Source organism: Neomonachus schauinslandi, chromosome 9 (assembly GCF_002201575.2).
Source record: "Neomonachus schauinslandi chromosome 9, ASM220157v2, whole genome shotgun sequence".
Classification (NCBI taxonomy): Eukaryota; Metazoa; Chordata; class Mammalia; order Carnivora; family Phocidae; genus Neomonachus; species Neomonachus schauinslandi.
The window spans coordinates 31,271,569-31,295,587 of record NC_058411.1 but is presented as its reverse complement, the minus strand read 5'-3'; the positions used below and the strand labels follow the sequence as shown (position 1 = coordinate 31,295,587).

The 24,019-nt window shown below is 48.1% G+C and overlaps 1 protein-coding gene and 1 pseudogene across 6 annotated transcripts in view; one reads left to right on the top strand and one right to left on the bottom strand.

Moving 5' to 3' along the window:
- Positions 1-16,970, top strand: part of EXD2 (exonuclease 3'-5' domain containing 2) — a 61,453-nt gene extending 44,483 nt beyond the window's left edge. For 2 of the 6 annotated variants that reach the window (XM_044918104.1, XM_044918101.1), the window contains 2 exons: positions 2,452-2,808; positions 5,601-7,095. In XM_044918104.1, the coding sequence (XP_044774039.1) occupies positions 2,452-2,808; positions 5,601-5,817 (574 nt within the window). In that variant the 3' untranslated portion in view covers positions 5,818-7,095. Of the gene's footprint in view, positions 1-2,451; positions 2,809-5,600; positions 7,096-14,771; positions 15,074-16,607 lie in introns of those variants that run through there. The other 4 variants (XM_044918102.1, XM_021679737.1, XM_021679738.1 and 1 more) reach the window with 4 other exon arrangements.
- Positions 12,653-12,897, bottom strand: LOC110571717 (annotated as a pseudogene).
- Positions 16,971-24,019: the final 7,049 nt, after the last annotated feature.

The following is a 24,019-nucleotide window of genomic DNA, read 5'->3' as shown; positions in this document are numbered from 1 at the left end:
CTCCTGTTAATTACTGTTGGTATTTTGACCTCTTCCCATGAATCATGAATGTTCTTCATGGCATCTAGAATGGTGAATCCTTTCCGGAAGGTTTTCAGTTTACTTTGCCCAGATCCATTAGAGGAATCTCTATTTATGGTAGCTATAGCCTTATGAAATGTATTTCTTAAATAATAAGACTTAAAAATCAAAATTACTGCTTGATCCACAGGCTGCAGATAGATGTCGTGTTAGCAGACCTGAAAAGAACATTAATCTCATATATCTATCAGAGTTCTTGGGTGACCAGTTACACTATCAATGAGCAGTAATATTTTATTTTTTAAAGATTTTATTTTTATTTATTTGAGAAAGAGCACAGAGCATGAGCGGGGGCTGAGGGACACAGGGAGAGGGACAAGCAGACTCTCCACTGAGGAGGGAGCCTGATGTGGGGCTCAGTCCCAGGACCCTGGGATCATGACCTGAGCCAAAGGTAGACCCTCAGCTGACTGAGCCACCCAGGCACCCCCAGCAGTAATATTTTAAAAGGAATTTTGTGGGGTTTTTTTCCTGCCTAGTAGTCCCAACAGTGGGATTAAAATATTCAGTAAACCATGTGATAAACAGATATGCTCTCATCCAGGCTTTGTCGTTCCATTTAGAGAGCACAGGCAGAGTAGATTTAGCATAATTCTGAAGGGCTCTGGGATTTTTGGAATGGTCCATGAGCATTGGCTTCAACTTAAAGTCACCAGCTGCATTAGTCCCAAATAAGAGAGTCAGCCTGGCTTTTGAAGTTTTGAAGCCAGGCATTGACTTCTCCACTTTAGCTATGAAAATCCTAGATGGCATCTTCTTGCAATCGAAGGCTGTTTCATCCACAGTGAAAATCTGCTGTTAAGTGTAGCCACCTTCGTTAATGATCTTAGCTAGATCTTCTGCATAACTCACTGCAGCTTCTACATCAGCCCTTGGGGCTTCATCTTGTACTTTGATGTTTAGGGAGATGGTTTCTTCCCTTAAACTTCATGAACCAACTCAGCTAGCTTCAGACTTTTCTTCTGCAGCTTCCTCACCTGTTTCAGCCTTCACAGAATTGAAGAGAGTTAGGGCCTTGCTCTGGATTAGGCTTTGGCTTAAGATAACCGAATGGCTGGTTTGGTCTTCTGTCCAGACCACTAACCTTTCTCCATGTCAGCAGTAAGGCTGTTTGGTTTGCATAGCATTTATGTGTTCACTGGAGCAGCACTTTTAATTGCCTTCAAGGACCTCTCCTGTGCAGTCACAACTTAGCTAACTGCAGCAGGAGGCCTAGCTTTTGGTCTGTCTTGGCTTTCGACCTGCCTTCCTCACTAAATGTAATCATTTCTAGCTTTTGATTTAAAGTGGGAGACATGCCTCTCTTCTTTTCACCTGAACACTTAGAGGTCATTGTAGTAGGTTATTAACTGCCCTGATATCAATATCATTGCATCTCAAGGAGTAGGAGGCCCGAGGAAAGGGAGAGCGACACGGGAATGGCCGGTTGGTGAGGCAGTCAGAACACACACATTTATCTATTGAGTGCGCTGTCTTATGTGGGCGTGGTTCATGGCCTCCCAAAACAATTACTATAGTGACACCTAGGATAGTGATCACAGATCAGCATAACAAATATAGTAATAATGAAAAAGTTTGAAATGTTGGGAGAATTATCAAAATGTGACACAGAGACACAAAGTGAACAAATGCTGTTGGAAAAAAAAACGGGGCCAATAGACTTGCTTGATGCAGAGTTGCCACAGACTTTCAATTTGTAAAAAATGCAATATCTGCAAAGTGCAGTAAAATGAGGTATGCCTGTATTCGGAGACCTGAAGGCACACTTTGGCTCTACTCCCTGGCTTCAGTGGAGTAACTCACTTTCCTACTCTCCTCTTACAAAGTGAAACAAATAGTTGTGAATGCCAAGAGTTTTTCCTGAGAGCTCAGTTCTCCTTAGAAAAGAACGATGGGCCTTGATGAGCCACGGACATAGTCTGAGTAAGGGGTTCCTCAGATGAGGAAATTTGCTTTTTTTTAGGTCACCAGGCTTCCAAAATTTCAGGAGTAGAGGGACCCGCTACATGCTTTGAGAGAGTTATTTTCCAGACGTTAAAGGTCATTAGAATTTTTTTTAAATTCTCTGATACTTTTCCTTCTGGGAGCACAGTTGTTATTAGCCTTCCCCTGCCTTGGCCCTCCGCTGACTCTTGCTAGCAGGTGGTATGAACTTGCTCCTCGGAGAGAGGAAACTAAGGCACAGCTAGGTAGGTAGGCCGAGAGTAGAAGAGGCAGTATTGCCTTTATGTAATCTCTCTTGGGTTGTGGTGCCCAAGGCTTCTCAGTCCTGTGTAGGCCCAGATGAGAATCGCAGTGGCCTGCCTTCTAGCTCCACCTGTGTTCTGTGTCCTTTGCTAACGAGCACTGCCTTCTGGGTGGGCTTGGCAGGAAGAACGTGATTCCGCATGAGTACCGGAAGCACTTCCCCATTGAGATGAAGGACCACAACTCGCACGATGTGCTTCTGCTCTGCACCTCCTGCCACGCCATCTCTAACTACTATGACAACCACCTGAAGCAGCAGCTGGCCAGGGAGTTCCAGGCCCCCATTGGCTCCGAGGAGGGTCTGCGCCTGCTGGAAGACCCTGAGCGCCGGCAGGTACGCTCTGGGGCCAGGGCCCTGCTCAACGCAGAGAGCCTGCCTGCTCATCGAAAGGAGGAGCTTTTGCAAGCACTCAGAGAGTTTTACAACACAGACACAGTCACGGATGAGATGCTTCAAGAGGCTGCCAGCCTGGAGACAAGGTACAGTGGACAGTTCTGGTTTGAGAAAGGATTGAGGAATAACCCAGTGGCATTAACCCTGACTACTTAGTGAGGGTGCTTGCCAGGAAGGGGGTAGGGCATTAGCCATTTAGGTGCAGAGCATAGCCTCTCTTCTCCCATTGAGTGTCTTAAAAGACCTTAAAATACCATAGGGCTGGGAGAGAAGAATCTGTTTGAGAATTTCCTTTCCATAGGAGACTTGCCTTCTGTCCTTGACCCTTTAGGGTCATCTACGTCCAGTCGTTTTCATGATTAGCAGATGAGTTCAAATGCAGTGGAGCTGTGCCTTAGACATTCTATGCAGAAGTAAATCCTAAAGTCAGCACAGGAGATGAAAATAATACTCAAAAAATACCCTCGAGTCTCTGAAGTTGCTCATGAGTACGACGTATGTGGCTTTGTGTCTTATCTTACCCAGGTCTGTGGGAACTGAGACCAATGATTGGATTCATGTTCGCTGTTTCACCTGCACTCAGGGTCCTGGCCCACCGAATAGAATATTGGCCAGAATTGCTCTTACCGTTCATATGATTTTTCTCCTTTTTCCTTCCTTCTTTGCTTTCTCTCCTTCCCCATGAGTACAGAGTTGAACTCGTGACTTAATTCAGTGTTCCTCAATGAGAAGCCGATGGTCCTGAGAAATGAATGGGTACACGGCTGAGTGAAAGAGACTGGGCCACCTGCTCTAGTTTCACTTCCCATGATCCCTTTTCCAGTAGTACTAGGGCCTGATAAGTTCACAAAACTGTGAGAGTGATGCTGGTGGCCTGTACAGTTTCAAGACCCAAAAATCTTAAAGGTAGCAGCAAACATTTATCAAACAAATAGTTATTGATATCCTCATCTACTTAACCAAGCTAATAAACTTTCTATAAATTACCTTAATTGGTTCTTCTAACAACCCTATGAAATAGGATTTAGATTTCTTACTGGTAACTGCTAGCATTATGTCTTGCATTTTTTAAATATTTTGAAGTTAAAAAAACATCACTAATGAGTTTTATCCTTATAACTATTTTACGAGGTTGTAGAATAGATGTTATTTTCCAAGTTTTATGTTCGCTACCCTGAGGTTAAAGTTAAGTAACTTGCCAAGGTCTGATGAAAAATTAATGAGACTGGTTCCTTTGGCCAATTCCCAGATGTATTTGCTAAAACAGCTAAACTTTCCCCTTTCAGCCACAGGCCTTTCTAACCAATCGCCTTGCTGACTTGGATAGAGGGATGCTGGACTTGGATGTCTGGGGCCGAGAAGAGTAGCTGTTTGGGGGGAGCTAGGCACGTTAGTGGCACACTTGTGAGCTAAGCAGTGAAGTGGCTGCAGATCCCGAGAGGGCACTAGCACTGCTAGAATGGGGAGAGGGTATTGAGAGGGAGGACTGAGAGTGGGGTATGGATGCAAGGAGGGGAACTGAGTCCATAGGGTAGGGGCTTCCTCAAGAAAAGTAGTCGTTACTCACAGGAGGTGAAAGCACTGTTGGCAGGGCATCAGAGCACTTTTTAAGGTCTCTCTGCTTAGTTAGGAAGAAGGCAGGGATTCATCTTCCATTGAACAGCACCGGCTGCACAACTGACTATTTCATAGGACCAAAACATGTCTCTCGTGGATGTGGTTTGGCATTCTTTTTTATTTTTTTTTAAAGACTGTAATTTTGAGTAATCTCTGCACCCAGCATGGGGCTTGAACTCACAACCCCAAGATCAAGAGCTGCATGCTCCACTGACTGAGCCAGCCAGGCGCCCCAAGATTTTTATTTGTTGATTTTTTTTTTTTTTTAAGTAATCTCGAGGCCCAACGTGGGGCTCGAACTCATGACTGTATGATGAAGAGTCGCATGTTCTACTGACTGAGCCAGCCAGGCGCCCCCATCTTTTTTTATTTATATTTTTTTTAAATTGAAGCGTCGTTGACACAGTCACAGATTGTTACATTAGTTTCAGGTGTACAACAGGGATCCACCAGGTCCACGTGATATGCTGTGCTCACCACGGGTGGAGCTCCCGTCTGTCACCACAGAATGCTATCACCATACCACTCACTGGACTGCCTGTGCCGGCCGGCTTGGCATTCTTTCTGGGAGGAAGGAGGCACTAAAGAAATGTCCCACCTTGCATTTTACGTGTAAGTGTTCCAGTGTTTGAGACATTGGAACATGTGGGGTGATGTAACAGCCCCATATAGATACTAAGTATGGTTGAGAATGAATAACTTGAAAGAAGGGCGGGCTGGTACCTGAGTAACCCTGGAGGAAATAAAAGACCGACGACATTCTTCACTCATTGTCAGCCAGACAGTACGGCCCCTGGAGTGGGGGCTGAGCAGCCTGCAGCGGCCTTCCCACAAATACAGCTCAGAATCCCCAAACACCTTTCTGTTGGACTGTGTGCAGTATGTCCAAACTACTTCTTAAAAGGCAGATGTAGGAAAGATGCTTTAAAAACAAAATAGGGGGCGCCTGGGTGGCTCAGTCCATTAAGCGTCTGCCTTCGGCTCAGGTCATGGTCTCAGGGTCCTGGGAGCGAGCCCCTGCTCAGCGGGGAGTCCGCTTCTCCCTCTGGCCCTCCCCCCTCCTGCCCGTGCTCTCTCTCTCTCTCTCAAGTAAATAAATAAAATCTTTTTTTTTTTAAGCATTAATGTAATCAACCCTTTAGAAGTCTAGCCACCTCCTCATCTGCCCTGTGGAAGCCTCGTGGCCCGCAGCATTTGGAGCCATCTGCGCCACCATGCCGTGCTTGCCTCCCTCAGACCCCTGTACTTTGTGTCTTGCCAGGATTTCCAACGAAAACTACGTCCCCCACGGGCTGAGGGTGGTGCGGTGCCACAGCCGGGGCGGGCTGCGCTCCCTCATGCAGCTGGAGAGCCGCTGGCGTCAGCACTTCCTGGACTCCATGCAGCCCAGGCACCTGCCCCAGCAGTGGTCCGTGGACCACAACCATCAGAAGCTGCTCCGGAGATATGGGGAAGACCTTCCCATCAAGCTGTCGTGACTGCCGCTCTCTTCCCAGGTGAGGATGGCCAGGAAGCTGAGCCAAGGCGGGAAAGTCACCTCTCCCGTGTCATTAATTGTCAGAGCCCAGTGTCACAACGTGGAATGCTAACCCACGCAGATCCCAGGATGCTTCTGGTGGAGCCAGGCTGTTGCTTCAAGGGGAGCGTATGGTTGTGGATTTTAGTTGGGCAGGGTGAGAATTCTTTTTGCCTCCCTCTTATTTTATTTTCGTGGACAAAAGGGCCTTGGCCTTTATTTTGCTTTCCTTCTTTTGCTTTCCCTGTGCAGACAGCAAATGAAGGATTCTCCCCTGAGGTGACTTGTCAAGGTGCTCAGGTTTTTAATACATTTCTTCCCTGCCCACTATGTTGGTTTTTCTCAAACAGGGGCAGCCAAGTATTTTAATCCCATTGGGTGAGGACGGGAGAAAATTTTCTTGCAGAGGTTGGAGAGGTGAACAAGGAGTCAGATTCATTTTCCCGGTTCAAGCTCATAATTGTAAATTCCTTGGCTTCATGCTCTCCCACAACTCACCTGGTTGAGATCCATCCCATCTAGGTCACTTCAGTTTATTTCCATACTTGAGAATGTCCCCCTTTACACGTCCAGGACCAAAGCAGCGACTTCCTGCCATACGCTTCCACCCTAACACTGGAGGAAATCCTTTTCTGGAAATAGGCCTTCTAACTGGGTGGGGCCGAGAGAAGTACAAGCACCATCTCTCAAGAAAACTTTGATATTTGCTCCGCGTTCCCTTTCATTGTCTGTTCGTTGCAATCCTCCTGTCCAGAAGTGCAGGGTTTTTAGCTGAATCCCTTTCTGACAGGAAGATTCTCTTCTTTCAGAATCAGTGTCAGGTCCCTTCCGGGTTCTGTGTTCCTTCAGATTTGTAATACTGACCTGTTTTCAACACTTCATTGTCTCTTGGAGTCCTTTGGTTAGATTGCATTGTGAGGATTTCTCCACCTGCTCTCATGCCTGGGACTCTGAGATTAATTCATATATTTAGATGTTCAAAACGGTGATGTTTCATCTCTTTATGTGAAGCCGCCACCACTTTGAGCATGAAAGCAAGTTATTAGTGATTAGTATTTTTTCTCAAGTATGAGGAGAGCTTTTTTACAAGATGGCTAACAGACTTAAACAATTTTATGGCCAGAATCCAACAGGAGCTGTTTTGAAATTGTGCCCAAGTTGGTGATGGTTTGCTCTAACACTGATAAATAAAACTTCTTCTAAGCACAAAGTTCACTGATTGTAAATGTAACACTTTTTTCTTCACAGCTTTATAAAATCGGTAACTGTTCTTGGGGGAGGAGATAGTCATCCCTCAGGTCCCTGCCGTGTGGCAGTGGCGTGACGTGCGTGCAGACATACCACGCACAGCGCAGCTTCAGCCCATCAGCGAATGGTCCGGAAACGAAGGTGCATTTTGTTCTTACGCCCCTTCATTCCCTCTTGTCCTCAAACAGGCATTTCTGGGCCCTAAACTTAGAGATTCTTGAAAATGAATAGTACCAGCCGCCTTAGGGACCATATGTTCAGTGGGGTAGGTTATTGTGGGCGTGTGCCTCAGTGGCTGGACCCCACGCTCTGGAGTCCAGGGGTGAACCTTGGAGACTGATGGGTGGTCGTTAGAGTAGTCAGGCTTGCCACAAGGTGGCACTCACAGATTTTGTTTTATATTCATTCTTGAGAAATAGGGCTTTTATATATGGTTCCTGAACATAACTGGTGACTTATATTTCCAAATCTGTGTAGCTGATTTTGGGTCATTTGGATAGGGTTACAAGAAAACTTCCTCTGAAACAGGGAGTAGGGTGCTTTCATTCTCTTTCCCCGTGATCCTCATGCTAAGAGGGGAGAAGCACGTACGAGCTTATGTAAAGGTGCAGTGGTTGCTGTGGGAAGAAGGAATGGATTCCCCAACAGAGCTTCCTGCAAGGCCCAGTAACAGAGCCAGCAGCCACCGTAGAGAAAGAAGCTAGACTGGCACATGAGATTTCTCACCCTTCTCAGAAGTTACTGTGTAGATTTGACTTTCTCTGAGTCAGCCTTTAGCATCCTTTCCTCAAGACTGACAATGGTGACCTCAAATGAGATATTTTAGGGAAGGCATATTATAAAAGAGCTAATTATTGTGTTTTGCCGATAGGAAAAAAAAAGAAAAGCAATGTATGTTCATTAGAAATGAGTCTAAAGAAGGAATAAAAACCATCCATCTTCCCTCTGTTTAGAAAAGAGCTAACTTTGCTGGTATGTCCATGAATTTCCTTTCACTATTTAAAAATGCATAAAATACAAATAAAATTCAGAGTCATATATAAATACAGGTTGGCATCCTATTTTTTCCTCCTCACTTAACACGGTACCACACCACAAGTAATTAATTTCCTGTGCCCCTAATCTTTGAAAGTAGATTTCTAGTGGCTCTACCATATTTTAGGTGTCCATTCCCACACTGTTGAAAATTCTGGTTGTTTCAGATCCTTTGTTAATGTCAGTGGTGCTGTGATGACCTGTCTTTTATATAAATCTTTGACTGTATCTTTGATAATTTACTTAGGATAGAATCCTAGAAGTTGGATGGGGCGGAGGGGGCTCACATTGCTGGAGTGAGTATCAATTGATACCACCTTTTATTTCAAGGGAACGGTTCTCTCTAACCCTTAAGCTCGTGCCCCAGTACATTTGCTGAGCCTCCATGTGAGCAGTAGTGAGAGGACAGGGTCATGGCAAGGGCCTCGCTGAATGTGCCCCCGTCATTGTGTTTCTAGGCTTAGAGTCTTCTCTCTGCTTCCCCTTTGTCTCCCATCCTTTATTGACTCATTTCCCCTTGTAGTCAATGTTTTTTGGAAACACTGTTTATTTTAAAATAAAAACGTAAAATAAAAGTTACAGACAGATCTTTTTTGTGTGTACAATACACAAGCAATCAGTGATTTGCTATCCTAAAGTGAACAAGGCACAATATTCAGGGATTTGTTGCTCTTTAAGAGTGCAGCCATAAGTTACTTATTCTTATCCATGTCACGGATGGAGATCAGATGACAAATGTGTTCTGTTGGAATAAAGCCATTTTAATCCCTCATTTTAGACTCTTAAGAACCCAGCAGGCAGAAAGAGCTTTTGTTCAGCTTCCTCTTCTACCTGTTAGTGTGGGGCCCTAACTTTTGACTATAATCTAAATTCGTAGTTTACCTTACCTCTCTGAGTTTTTCATTCATTCATTTATCCTTTCCTCCTTTTTTTTTCTTCATCATGTCTCATCGTCATGAGAGGTATCACTTTTTACTTTTAAAGAAGACAGTTTCTTGGTTTGCTAGTTTACTAATTATTACATATTTTACAAGTGTCCTTTCTGATCTTTTGTCTTTTCTGTTGCTCAGTGGCCATTTTTGGAGTACCTGATCCTTCAGGAATTCAGTGGGAATCCGTTTTTCTTGGGTGAGATAAGCTGAAAGAGGGTGTAAGAATGACCTTGTTACAATGAACTCTTGATCTGAATAACGTAAATATAATACATGGTCCCCAGAATACATTGGCTTTGGAATTCAGCGATATACATTAGCTATTCACCAAGTTACCTCCTCATGCTGAAGTCTTATACCTTCTGCCTGTCCCCAGCCCTGGAGCAGTTTCGCGTCAGGTGATGGCGCAGGGCTTACAGGCAGCCAGGTAGCTTACTTGTTCAAATGACCTAGCCCACCAGCCTGCTAGGAGATGCGTTAGTCACCCCCCTTTGCTTGAGGCACCGAGGCCCTTGCCGTAGTGCCGGCATGTGATTTGGGAAGGTGGGAAGTACATTAGACTATTATTTCCATCTAACCAGGTCTGTCTGTGGCCCACCTTGTTGGAGGTCCCTAGACACTGTGGGTAACTGAACCAAATGGGTAATCATTTGGGGGATAATCAGGAACTGACTTCCTTTGCATAGGAATAGGGAATGTCAAAGGACCTAGTTCACGAATCCTGGGTGCTATCCTCTTCAAATATAGTATACACTGCCTTAAAAGGTCATTTTCTGCTCTGAATGGAGATAATTTCCTACCTTCCAGACTGAACCCAAAGCATTTGCCCTCCTTTTAGCTTCCTTACTTGTTATTAATTCTTGCATTTTCCTCTCGCTACGTGGGTAGTCTGTTGCCTTTCTGCCTGCATAAGCTCCAAAAGCTGCTGAGTTTGGAGTCAGCATTATTATAAGCATGATGTGTGGTCCAGAATATTCCTGAGTTGGAGAGCCTACTTATATTCTACTCCTGCTTCCCAAAGATCTCCCTTTTCAGGCTTCAACATGCTGGGGCAGAGTTGGGATTCTGACTGTTCAGGCCACCAGGGTATCCATTAAGTCCTGGATAAGAACCAGACATTTGAGCTTAGTAAGCTAACAGCTGAAAAGAAATGGGAGATTAAGACATGGGTAGTTTTAAAAGAGGTATGTTTATTTGGTTCATGGGTTGATGGGGGTAGCCCATGGACTTCGCTTTCTATTTTGCTTTTCCCTGTACTCAGTTCTGTCGTGTGTTGGAGGGTCAGAGAAACAGGCTGGTGACCTAGGTTTTGGTTCTGGCCATTAGCTGTGTATCTTTGGACTAATCACTTAACTTTTCTGGGCTGCTTTCTTTACCAATAAAGTTAAAAGTCGAGATTAGATGTGCTGTAAGGACCCTCCTAGCTGTAGCATTCTGCGATACATCCCACTGTTTCTTATGTGGCGTTTTCCCTTGGGAGTTGTGTACCTTCTGCTTCGCTGAACACCCTCATCCCGCCCCCGGCTCTGGGAATGGAGACTGTGCACGGAAAGGGGGGAAATGAGGGAAGCAGGATGCCCCACCATGTCCTCCTGGCCTCATTGACTAGAGAGAGAAGCCTGCTTCCTCCACCTGGTGTTCCACCTGGGGTCAAAATACAGTTCTCACCAGAGATGTGCTGTGTGTGGCCTTAGGGAACTCACATTCCTACTTAGTTCACTACTTAACAACAAAGAAAGAAGAGAAATGTTTATCTTCAACTGCATTGCTAGTTCTGTAAGGTTTAATAAGGGATAAGCACAGAATGGAAATGAGGCAAGTTTGCCAAGTATTATAGATGGGAAGATTTTGAGAAAAAAGGAGTGAGTGTTTCTCAATTTAAGGATAGGAGAAATTAAGACTATACTATAGAGGACTGGATAGAATTAGGTACTTTACAAGGAAAACACTAAACCAGTAAGTTAAAAATATTCTCTTTTTTTATGTTGTCATGACTGCCTTTTTGAGGGATCCAGTGTTAGCACGTTGTTATCCATCCATAAGTCCTAAGACATGATCAACTCACAGGGAGACTGGGAAGTTTCTGGGGCCTGCATCTTGTATAACCCTGACTGGCCTTGGACTTTGTCCCTTTTACCTTTGGCCATCAGTAAGACAGACATGTGCAAAACGTAGTTTATATTTTATAAGCTGCCAAAAGACATTGCTCTGTTTATATATGTGTTCCCTATGACCTGACAGAAAATACATTTCCCAGTTCATCCTTGTGCTTAGTTTCAGTCCCAAAGAGGGTGTTGGTATATTGGCTTTTCTTTGTTTAGCACAGATTTAGACCCAATATACTAAACTTGCAGCACTTTTTATAATAATCACCCAGATGTAGACACGAGCCCCCATTTTCTGCCAAATCAGGGTCATTTTGTTGCTGTAGTTCCAAAAAAAGTAACCGGATAGCCAAAAGGGAGGCTAAAGTGTATTTCTCTGCCCTCTGATAGATGAACCCTAACTTCATCTAAAATTCTGACATCTTTCGTCATATCCCATAGAGTCAACTAGAGTCCCAGCAAGCTAGCTTATTTTTTTTTAATCAAAGTATGTATGTATGGGCCCTGGAGGTTTGGTAGGCCTGAGATGTAGCCACATACATGCGGCTTCCTCTGAGTTCTTGGATACAATGAGCAGGACTAATGTTGGCTCCAAAAAGGGACAGAGATGGCTTGGGGTTAGTTTTTCTTTTTTAAATGTCATACAAGTGCAGAGCAGTTGGCTGCCGTCCCCGTCTCAGACCATCAGCAGAGCTTGACCTTGGCCAAGATTTTGCCTCATCCTCTCGGCATCTCAGCATAGAGTTGCGTTTCAGCCGTGGAATGCTTAACCAAAAACACATGCTGTAGTGATGGTTTCCAAAGAGCAAGTTTTTGCAGAAAGTCTACATTGTGTTGTCTTCTCAAAACAACAGTTTTCTCTGAACTACCAACCCAATAAACCCCCAAGTGGCGATTCTTTGACTCATTTGTTCACAAGGGCTAGGATTTTTGTTGTTGTTAATAATACTTTATTGAAGCACAGCAAAATGAACATACAATAAAGTACAAATCTTAAGAGTACTGCGTGTGAATTTTGACAAATTGTATGCCCCATGTAGCCATTCAGGGCTGGGGTTTCTTTCTTTCTTTTTTTTTTTTTTGAGCAACCACTCATCACAGCCCTTTATTGGCTTGGACTAGCTATGCAGGACCCTCCCACCCAATCCTGGGACTGTGCTCCTTGGGGTCTCCCAGCTCCTGGCCAAGGACAGCCTAGCTCTTGTGGGCCCCTCAGCCTGCCCACAGATTATGACCTCCTCTAAGGCCCTTGGCCAGGCCTGAAACTGGAGGGGCAACTAGAAGCCCCAAGGCAAGGGCCCTGCCCTCTCCCACTGGCTGAGGCAGGTTTCAGAAAAGGCCATTCCCTGCCCAGTGGTGCTGGGCAAAGGAAAATGACGATTTGGGAAGAGAGGGGCCGGACAGTGAGTGAACAGATGCTCAGGATTGGGAATCATACAAAAAAGGGGTGCCCCGTCTGCTCCTAAGTGTGAGAGAGTCAGTTGTTGTGCAAGCACCACACCAGCATCTGGCCCACCTCTGTCATGCTCAGCACATGTTCCAGCTTGTCCAGGACCATGCGGGGAGGGCCACTGATGAAGTACTCAAAAAAGTTTTGTTTCCCAAGACACTTCTCTTTGAGGTCCCCAGATACTCTATCAGCTCTGGAGCTGAGTGCTCATCACCCACTGGGGTGGGGCCCACTTCCGTGTGGACCTGGGTGCTGATGAGCAGGTAGGGCATGATGTGTGAGTCCCAATCAGGCTCCTACCTAGGGCTTTGGGCTCAGTGTGGACACCAGCCCCTCAGGTTCTAGGACTGCTGCGACCCACGGCTCTGAGTCCAGTTACTCCAGCTCTTGGGGCTGGGGTTTCTTATATTACATGAAACATCTGATGATGTACGGCTTTGGATCAGAAGGTTATACATTCATCTACCTGAGCAAATTACTATAAGACAGCAAATCCAGTTTGCTCTTTTGTCGTATCTAGTAGATGTGGTTACTGCAAAACTTCATGATATTTGTTTCTTACAAGTTACTTTTGAAAATAGGTAATGTGTGCACAAATTCCAAAAAAAAAATTTTTAATGTGTAATGAAAAGGGAATCCCTCCCCCCGCCCCCATCCCTCCCCAGTCCTTTCCCTCCTTGAAGGTAACCACTGTTACTGTTACTTGGGCGTTATTCAGCCTGGAGCTGGGAGGAAGAGGGGTTTTGTTTTTAAGTCCCAGCTTTCTTTGGTTGTTAACCAAGAATATGTTTCTCAGGGGCGCCTGGGTGGCTCAGTCGTTAAGCGTCTGCCTTCGGCTCAGGTCATGATCCCGGGGTCCTGGAATCGAGCCCCACATCGGGCTCCCTGCTCCGCGGGAAGCCTGCTTCTCCCTCTCCCACTCCCCCTGCTGTCTTCCCTTTCTCGCTGTGTCTCTCTAGGTCAAATAAATAAAATCTTAAAAAAAAAAAAAGAATGTTTCTCAGCCTTTCTCTTTATACTCCAGGCTCTGGTCTAAGGCATTTATGCAGAAACTTGGACCTACAGCCTCAGTACCACTAATCCTGTTTGTCCTGTCCTATGAAGTTCATTCTCTGTATCTGTCATCTGGCTCAAAAGTCCATGTTTCTCACAGGATTGGCCAGGAGTTGATGATAGCTGGAGTTGGGTTTTTTATATTAGGCTTGCTACTTTTAAAATACATATTTGAAGGGCGCCTGAGTGGCTCAGTTGGTTAAGCGACTGCCTTCGGCTCAGGTCATGATCCTGGAGTCCCTGGATTGAGTCCCGCATCGGGCTCCCTGCTCGGCAGGGAGCCTGCTTCTCCCTCTGACCCTCCCCCCTCTCATGTGCTCTCTCTCTCTCATTCTCTCTGTCTCAAATAAATAAATTTAAAAAACCTTTAAAAAAAATACATATTTGAAATTTTCCATAATCAGTTTTTTAAAATTCATATTTCTTTAGCAGGGGCTTCTGCAACATACCTGTCCGACTAAATTTTTTGTTTTAAAGTGATGCTGAATTGCAATCCACAAGTAAACCATAGATGGATCTCTAGACAGTCCCACCCCCACCCCCACAGCCACCCAAATCAGACATTCAAAACTCCAAAGTTACAGACATGAACTGGGATGATTTTTCACCTTCACAAGCCATTCTTCTCTTTAAACATAGGATTGACCTCAAATTTATTTTGAAAGGCCAACTTCTCTGGCAGGCAAAATTTGATTTGATTTATACACTATGTTTTTCAAGAATATAAATGTCATGCAGCGCAGAGGACTTATATTCAGCCTGGCACAGTATTTTACACAATTTACAGGCTCCAGAGCCAGGGAAGGAAGCCCTCTCATTCCCAGCCCTCTCAGTCAGAAACCAAAGCGTGATGGATGGATGGCTGTCCTCAGCCACTTTAGCTCCCAGCCTTATTTTGTACTCCTTTGTGGCAGGTGGATGAGGAGTCAGGTCTTCCCCAGATTAGAGTTTCCCAAAGATACACAGTCCAGGGAAAGGAGGGAGGCTGTTTGTGTTTTCCAATTCAAGTCCCATATGGTTTCCCTGGGGCCATTTTATCTCTCATGTCCTTTGGTGCTCTCCTCTTTGTCTTGCTGTTATCCGATCACCCAAGGCCTCTTCAGTCATCACTGAGAATATTCCCACTGGTCAGGGAGCTCCCTGTGAGCATCCCTTTTAGCACTGCTGTCACATTTGAACAGCATCTGCTTTCTGACAAGCTTGAAGACAGAGTGAAGGAAGTCGTCGAGACTTTCCCAGTGGAAGTGGATAACACAAGCAGCCTTTGGGACTTGGATCAATACGCTGTGAGGTTAGTGGCCGGGCAGCTTGTACCAGGGGAAGGGAGGCTGATTCCCAGAGGGGGCAAGGATCTCGTGGTCTCAGCTCTGTCATCTGTGCAGGGTCCTAATGCTGGCATGGTTCCCTAAGCCTTTGGCTCCAGGCTTTTCTAGACAGAAAACAGACGGAGGTAAAATGCTTGCTTGTGTTTTAAATAGATTCTGCTCGCCGCAGCCAAGAAGCCCACAGCTTGGGAGGTGAATGACCCTTCCTGAGAGGTTTCTGTTGCGCCATGGCTTCCTGCTCCTGTTCCCTGACCTGACTGCACTGGTGTCAGGCGTCTGCTTGCTGCTCCCTGGACGGTTTCTCTTCAGGCCTTTCTGGTTTTAGTACTTACTACACTTTCATGGGTTTTCGCTCTCTGCTCTTTCTTGCCCTGAAGCTGTTTTTCCTCATACTGTGTATCTTTCCATCTCTTGTGTCCACTCTGTCAAGTGCGTGTCTCCATCTGCTGCTCCTTGTCTGACTCTGCCACGGCTTCTCAAATTGTCCTCTCGCCCGCACCTTCCCGTAGCCTGCTGGGGGACGACCCGCCCTCACCTGGGCTTTGTTGGCCCTGGAAAGAAGTCGGGTACAGGGATTTCGAACGGATGGCGGAGGAGCCTATCCCAGTTGTGGGGCATGTGACCGCGCCAGTCTGGGTGGGGACCTCAGAGATGCGGCTGTCGCTGGGCAGTGTGGCAGTGAAGTAGGTAAGTCGGGGGGGGTGGAAGGAAGTAGGGGACACAGAAGGGACGGCCAGCACCCATCGAAGGGGATAATCAGAAAAGGAGGTAGAAGAAGGCCGGGTGGCAGCTAGATGTCACAAGGGAAAGCTGAGCAGGAGCCACACTAGGGGAGAAAAACGGGGGGGCAGGGCCTGCCAGAGATACCGCAGCCCAGCTCTGCCAAGCAGAGGCCAGTGGGCCGGGGGGAGAGAAGAGGGAGCCTTAAAGACCCCTTCTCCCCATGCATCTCTGGTCCTTTTGTTCTTTTTCCTTTCATGTTCCTGCCCTCATGTTATATTAGCAACAGAAAACAAAACAAAAAGCAGTCTGTCTTTGAAAGGGAGTGGCAAGATCTGGAGAGTTTAAAGCTAGATGCATGTACTTCCCCATTTCCTGGACTCTTGGGCCCCTTTGCCCACAGGCTGCTGGAGCTGGGAGAGCTAGCCCCTTTTTGGAACGCCTAGAATGGAGTCCCTATAGCAGTTCGACAGCTCAGCCGGAGTGCCCGTGGCAAAGGCAGCCCGCAGTGGTGCCCACCCACAGAACCCTCCACGTACACGGGGGAGCAGGGCTGTTGGCCACGCCGGCTGGAGGGCTGGGACTGGTCTTGGGCAGGGCCTGGGCTGAGGGGTGGCTTCCGGCCATGACGCCAGCCCTATCGTGGTCTCCTCTGCCCCCAGGAAGTGAGCTGCAGAGAGGCTCGTGGTTGAAGAAAGAGAAAGGAAAACTCTTCTCTTGTTTAAAAAATGTTTAAACTGAAGAGGTAATAAATGCATATGGCAAAGAAATCAAAAGATACAAAAGAATGTATAATGAAAATCTCCCACTTCTGTTCTCAAGTTCCCTTCCTCAGGCATCCTAGATGTACCAATTTCTTGTACATTCTTACTTCTCCTTTTTAGGTCTGCTGTAATCCAGAAGTTTTTAGATTCTTGACCCAATGGAATATTTTAAATTGTTCGGATATATACGTATGTATGTAATGTGTGTGGAGGGACTAAATGATAATAAAGAAAACTGTATCTCGGTTTATTGCCAATAATTCTTGCTGGGGCAGGAACGGTTTAAAATAACTAACTAGAGTCTTAAAATGCTAGCACTGGAAAGGACCTTCCGAGTCCCTTGTAACAAAGCCTTCATTTCAAACACAAGAAAGAGGCCCAGAAAGTGACTTTTCCAGGGTCCCCACGTGAGGTAATGGCACTTTTTAGGTAGTGGCCTTTGGAAAGATAGGGATCCTGGAATGAAAGACAGATGATTGGGCACGGGTTTAAAAATTTCCTCCATTGGATACAAACATGGGGAAGGAAATCGGTAATTTCCAGGAAAAACCTGAAGTCACATTCTAATTGAAAAATAGCACACATGCGTGTGCACACACACACACACACACAGGCACTGGCCGCGACAGAAGATGAAAGTCGGCAAAGTCTACTGTCTGTCTCTCCTGCTGAGCTGGGCAGAGGCTGTAAGAGGCAGCATGACGTCACTCCTCTACTGAGGAACCCGCACCCCTCGGACCTGGGGTCCCTGGACTGGAGGCAGACGCAGGCGTTTTTGTTGGGCTGGAGGGAGAAATGCCCACCCAGACTTGAGTAGGAGGACAACCTGTGCATGGACCCCAGGTCAGAGATGCCAAGGGTGCAAGGAGGGAGTGCCTGGCCATGCCACCGTGGAGCTCTGCCACCACGGGATCCAGGAGCACCGACGACCCCAGCTCTCTACACCACCTCCCGGGAGGCAACACCCCACGATTTATATGCTGACAAACCGGCAGGATAATTTTGAAAAATTCTCTCTGCTTTGACGTTCACTCCACACACTGTGAACGATTTCAGTGTCCAAGCCAGATTGATGGGCCTTTTGATGGCTTCAGTGAGAGGGCACATGTATGACTGTAAACACTGGCAGTAAAAACCCTCAATTGCTTTGAAATGGTAAATTTCCAGGCAATGTGGATCTGATGTTACACGCCTCCCTGCATTAACAGCTTTTTCTTCCTGTTCAATTATTTTGGCTGGTAAGGGAGTGGAAATTACACTTCAAAATATATCGATGGATATTTTCAGCCTTGCTGAGAGCTTCAAAATATGTACCAATCCCAGGAACATTCCCTTAATTTCCACCTCCAAGTTTGTCAGGGAAAATGGAGGTATCAACTACAGGCCCAGTTAGACAAAAGGAGATGCAGGAGCAGGGCCAGCGGTCTCTTTGCATTTCAGATTCTCTCCGGTCTTACTGTGTAATCTCTTTCTCAGCCAAATTTTGCTCCAGCCCTAAGTCTAGGGGTCCATCCTAATATGTACCAGGTGACAAGGTCCTTGATAAAGAAATGAGATTTCCCAAGAGCTTGGGTCTGGGGCCTTGAGACAGGGCATCTGATGGAGGCGGAAAAAACCACCAGTTCTCTGTGGCTTCGTTTTCACTCAAGGGATCCAGAAGTCCTAATCTCTGATGCACGTGGTTCTCTCCTATGCCTAGGTGCTGGGCGCATGGGCAGCCATCCAGCAACACATTTGCCCCAATTGTGCTTCTGGTTTTCTCATGTCTACCTGACCGGTTCCTTCCACTCCTCTTTCTAAGCACCAGACCTGGATTTACAGCCGCCTTTCGGGACAGACCACAGAGAGCTCCAGTTCGGTTGAACGTGCCTCCCAAATCTGCTCCTCCATCTGCGTTTCCCGTTAATAGTTGGTTACCTTACACCAAAGCACTTGTCTCCTACACAAGAAATTTGCATGCTATTCTTCATTCCTTTCTCTAACCCCACTTCCAACTGATCACCAAATCCTTTGGGTCTGCCCTCTCTCTCTCCTGCAGGGTTTCTGCCCTAACCCAGGCCCACAGTACTGCTTGCTTGGACGGTCGCGGTATTCTTGTGATCCCCGCCTCACTAAAATTTACAACTAATCATGCCACTCCCTGGTTTAAAATCTTAGATGGTTCTCCATGGCTTACCAGAGTAAGTCCAAATGTCCTAGAAAGGCAGAGAAGGCCTCTGTTAACCGGTCAGTGCCTACGTCTCTACCCCGTTGCCATCAGCGCCCCCACCCCCAAGCCCCTCTCCGTTTCCTGTGTTCCCACGCACTTCCACATGCTAGTGTCCTCTGCCTGCCTCCTCCTCTTCCCAGAACACCCTTCCACTCTTGCCTGCTTGCCTGCCCTTTAAGATTCAGCTCTCAGGAGACTTCTTCCTTGAAGAAGCACCCTGTGTGCTTCTAGAGAGTTCCATTATATCCTCTTGTGACAATTGATGTGTATTTCCCCATGATCAGTTACTGGGCTCCTCAGAAGCTGTGATCAGGTTTTGTTCACTTTCGTGTCCCCGGAACCTGGAATTGCCTGGTGTGGTAGGCACTCGAGAAGGAAAGGAAAGGAAAGAACGGGATGGGCATACCACCCCACGGGAAAGCAGGCCTGTGGCATTTTCATGGGACAGAATGGGGAGTAGCAAGAGCCCTCCCCCCTAGGTATTTATCTACTCATTCACTCATCGCACAAACATCCAGGGAGTGCTGCCGCGATGGCCAGAGGCTGTGCTAGAACCGGTGACAAAAGAAAGCGGCCAGGCCCTGCTCAGAGGAACTCCCATTCAAGGGTGAGAGACGGGCACGTGGCAAGCCCTGCCCTGGCCTTTTGGGCCATCTGTCCGGCTCTGAGGACCTTTGCCACTCATCTCCACAGAGGCTGTGGAGTGGGGGAAGGGATGAAGGAGAGCACCCGAGAGATGGGGAGGTCAGGGAGGCCTCGCGGAGGGCTCTGCCTCTGGGACCAATTCTGCTGACCAGCTGGCTTCGTTTATGCATTTGTCCTTTGTAGAAATTCCTTACTGTTAAGAAAAAGCATTTGACACATTTCTAATTAACCCTCAGCCTCTGCAATCTTATTATTCCCAAATGCAACAGCTGACTCATCTCATGATCAGTAATAATATTCGTAGTTCCTGCAGTTATCCTTCAGAACCAGGGTCACTCCTCCCAGATTCTGGTGGGACCACAGAGGACCTTTCCGCCCCCCACCCTCCACCCTGCCATCCTGGGGCAGCAGCATTTGGCCCCTGGTCCTGGGGTTGCAGGGAGGGAGGCAGTGCTCCTGAGGAAGCACTGTTGGGGAACCTGAGTTGCTCCCCACCCACTGGCCCACACTGACCCCAGACGAGTCACTCGCTTTCTCTGGGCTCCAGTCCTGCCCCAATGTTGCACATGGCTACCCACTCCTCTTCCTTCCCTTCCTGCCAGCAACAAGTACTTACTGAGCACGTACTATGTGCGGCTACGTGCCAAGCGCTGTTCTAAGTGCTGGGGAGACCACGGGGAGCTCCTGGCCTCCTGGGGCTTACACCCCAGTGGCAGAAACCAATCTGAAAAGCCAAATAGGAGATCTAGGACTGATAAGACTCTTGGAGCTCCTTTCAAAGAGCCAGGTCCTCTCCTTGATGGTTTATAAGAAACTTGCCTTAGAAATAACGTTCCCTTAGGTACCGTGGTGCCTTCATTGCTGGCAGTGGGGATGGTACGTGCCACTGATGGCTGGAGGACCTCTGCGGGCACCAGTCTCTTCGTCTGTGCAAGGGAGAGGGTCACCCCCTTCCTCACAGGGTCATGGTGAGTATTCTGAGATCTTGCTTTGGCACAGTGCCTGTTGCCTGGTAACATACGTTCTGTTCACCATGTCTGCCTCCTTTTCTGCTTAGAGCCGACACGACGGTCTAACCAGTCCCCCTCACCCACTGTCCGGGTCCCTGCTGCAGCTGCTGGCTGGGCAAGAGGCGTCTAAGCTGACGCAGTCTCAAGAGTGACGGGTATGCTGGCAAGAACGGACACCCAGCAGCAGCTGGGGCCCCGCACGCTGCCTCTGCCCCCTCCAGGCTGCTGAGCACAGGCTCTAAAGAGACAGGCAGCCATCCCCCGGTGGGGCAGGACAGTCATCCTTGTTGGGCCGGTCCGAGCTCTGTCCTCCTTCGCAGCCCTGGTGAGCAATCCCCCACATGTGCCCGGGGCAGGCCTTTTGAAAGCTCCTCACCCGGAAGCCAGCGGCAATGCCTGTACGAGGGGCGACGTGGGGTGGGGGCCTGGGCGGCTTACTAGCCCCGGGGTTTACACGCTTTATTTCCTACCTTTACCAACAGTGCTGCAAGTTAAGGGCTGTCAATACCCCTTACAGTTGAGGCAACTGAGGGTAAGAGTTTGCCCAAGCCACTCTCCTAATACGGGACAGAACCAGCATCTGAATACAGGTGGTTCCACTCCAGAGCCAGGGTCTCACCCGAACTATACAGCCTTCCTCCCCTCTGTTATCCACCCCCACATCAAATGCACAGGGGCAGAGAGTTCCCTGGGGCCTCTGGGAGCACCCAGGGCACATGGCTTTGCCCAGCTGACCTGAGTGCTGGCTTCGACAGCTTTAATAGAGAAGGCCCATGCGGAGAGCAATGCCACATTTTGGAAGAAAATGCCCAAGGAACCAGCAGTCCAAAAGGGCACAGTTGGTGGGACCTTGAAGGTCATCTCCCTGAATCCCTCCTCTTCCAGAGGAGAAAATGGAGGCCCCAGTGGGGAGCTGAGGTCCCTGCACACAGAACTTCTGACCACCCTGCAGACCGCCCAGTGTGCTCAGAAGCCCTGTCCTGGCACCTAGACACTGGCGTGGGGAACAGACTCAAATCCAGCCCCACCTCTTCCCTGCTGTATGGCTCTCGTCGCCACCCACCCAGTTTCCCCAGGTCCAGGTCTGCGGGCTGTGGAGCTTCAGAGATCACAGACGTGAGGAGCCGGCTCGGCTGCTGGCACCTGCTGGGTACCCAGTGAACTACAGCTATTATTACCGCTCGTGTTCAGTGAATGCTGAGCAACACCAAGTCTCTTAGGTGTCGCTTTGATTCTCTGGTTCCGCTGGACTCCATTCCTAGGACCAGAGAGGATACAATGCTCACTGGAATCTCTGAACACTGAAATCCATCTCAGGGAGGGCTGAGCCTCAGCCCTACACCTATTTAGGATTCAAATCTGGAAGAAAGCCCATGGGCCGTAGCTGAGGCGGCAGCCCCAAGTTCCTGGCTCTTCCAACGTGCCCGTTACTTGAGGCCCATCACTTAACCTCTGCCTACGTCAAATTTCTGTCGGCCAAATGAGCATGGTAATAACCGGCCTCCTTACCTGCACCCCTCCACCCCCGCTCTCGGGGGAGTGGGGGGAATTTTACTGTGTCCATCTAAGGGAGGGCTGGCTGTGAAGTCAAACATCATCCAGAGAGGCTATGTCCCTATGGGTTTTTCTCGTGGTGGTGGCATGGGGGTGCATGGGTGGGGGCAGACAGCCTTCTGTTCCAGACAGAGCTACCAGGGAGTGACAATTGGTACAGAGGCATAGCATCCTCACCACTGACCCCTGGGGAGTAAGAGGTGAGACATGCAAAAATCCTGCCAAATTCCAGCTCCTCCTTCCCTCCCTCTCCTCGTACAGCTCTCCTTCTCGAGCCATCAGAGACCCCATCAGCCTGATTTTGATTTCCAGCTTCATTCCCCATGCCTAGGGTGAGTTTGGAGCTTCTCACTAGGGGTTTGATGTAATGTCTTTGGATCCCATGTCCTCTTACCTGGTTTTCTCAAGACCAGAGGCAGCTAGACATGCATAGGCCAGGCTGGGCTGACGGAAGGAGCCCGTGGCAACAGAGGGCCATTCCCCAAGTCTTTCCACTTCGCTGACCTGAGAGCCTATGTGAAAGTGGGGCACAGGAGGGCAGTTCCTTTACATTTTTTTTTTTTAAGATTCCATTTATTTATTTGACAGAGAGAGAGAGACACACACAGCAAGAGAGGGAACACAAGCAGGTGGAGTGGGAGAGGGAGAAGCAGGCTTCCCGCTGAAGAGGGAGCCGGATGCGGGGCTCGACCCCAGGGCCCCGGGATCATGACCTGAGCCGAAGGCAGTCGCTTAACGACTGAGCCAACCGAGGCGCCCCCCATCACATTTTCTTGTTGTTTGGAAATGCCTGTGGGGCCTGACTCTTAAGCAGCAAGGTTTTCCTGGCTTCCCCCAGAGGACATGACCACTGGCCAGTGCCATGATTCCTGCGGAAACCAGGCTATGGCTTGACAGTGGTTTTCTCTATCTCTGGAAATGAATCCTGGCCTCTATGGCAGTCTAATTAAACCCCCCAGGCAAGAGACCCCAGGAGAGCAAGGCTGGCCCACGGCTCCTGGGCCAGTGGCATCTCCACACCCATCTCCTGTTGTTCCTGACTGCCACCTGGCTTAAGCCGTGGATTCCCTGCTACCCTCTGTGAGACCCTCTTTGTACACTCTCTTTCCAGGGTCCTATTCTCGGTGGGGCCATTTCTGGACTTGCCGACATGTCCTCGCGGTTTGTGTTCTGAGTGAGGAAGAGGGTACTGCAGTGGCAACGATGATCTTTCTGCAGCAAAAACTCGTTAGGCTTTTCTTTCTTCATTTTACCTCATTCCAACAGAAACGGAATGAGCATCTATTACACGCATGGTTCAGTCCTGCATGTTGGAGAAACAGGGTGCTGCTGATGGGGGTCACTGATGGGGGTGGCTGGGGAAGGCATGAGCTGTAACCTCACCTTTGCCTGATTCCTGAGGCAGCTTCATTTGGAGTCGGGGACATTATGTGGGCCGGGACCCTCCGTGAGAGCCAGGGTCCAGGAGCACCAGCACCAGCAAGAAGCAAACTCCCCGCCAACTCTGCCCCTGGCATTCCAGGGCCCAGCCTGCCCAAAGTCAACTCCCAAGTCCTTTCCAGCATCCTGGGCCCCAGCAATACCAGGCAGCTCTCTTTTCTGGAACACATCAAGCACTGCCATCCTCTGGACCTTTGCTCTGGTTATTCATGCATCTAATACCTTGCCCTGTCCTGCCTCTTAAGAATTTATTCAAAGGTTTATCCACCTTCTGTGAGAAGTCTTCTCTAAGACTACCTTGCAATACATTATTTCTTCCTCTGTGATCCCAGCTTAGTTTATGTAACATCTACTCGCTGTGAGTCTGCTCTGGGCCCGACACTGCTGCTCTCCTAGAACTCATTTAGCCCACCTTGCCTTCTGCTCTGAACACGAGCAGTTCACACAGAAGTCTCAATGCCTCCGGGGCTGGGACAGTGATTTCTGCGTCCGTGTCTCACACCACCGTGTTTTGCACTTTGTGGAAAGGGCAAACGGAGAGATGGCTTCTAGACTGGGCTCTGCCCACTAATTAGTCGTGTGGCCTCGGGCCAATCTTCCAGCCTCTCTGGTCTCCTTTCTCCCTGACAAATAGCGGTGATAATACCTCATGGTTGTTCAGGGGAAATGAAAGG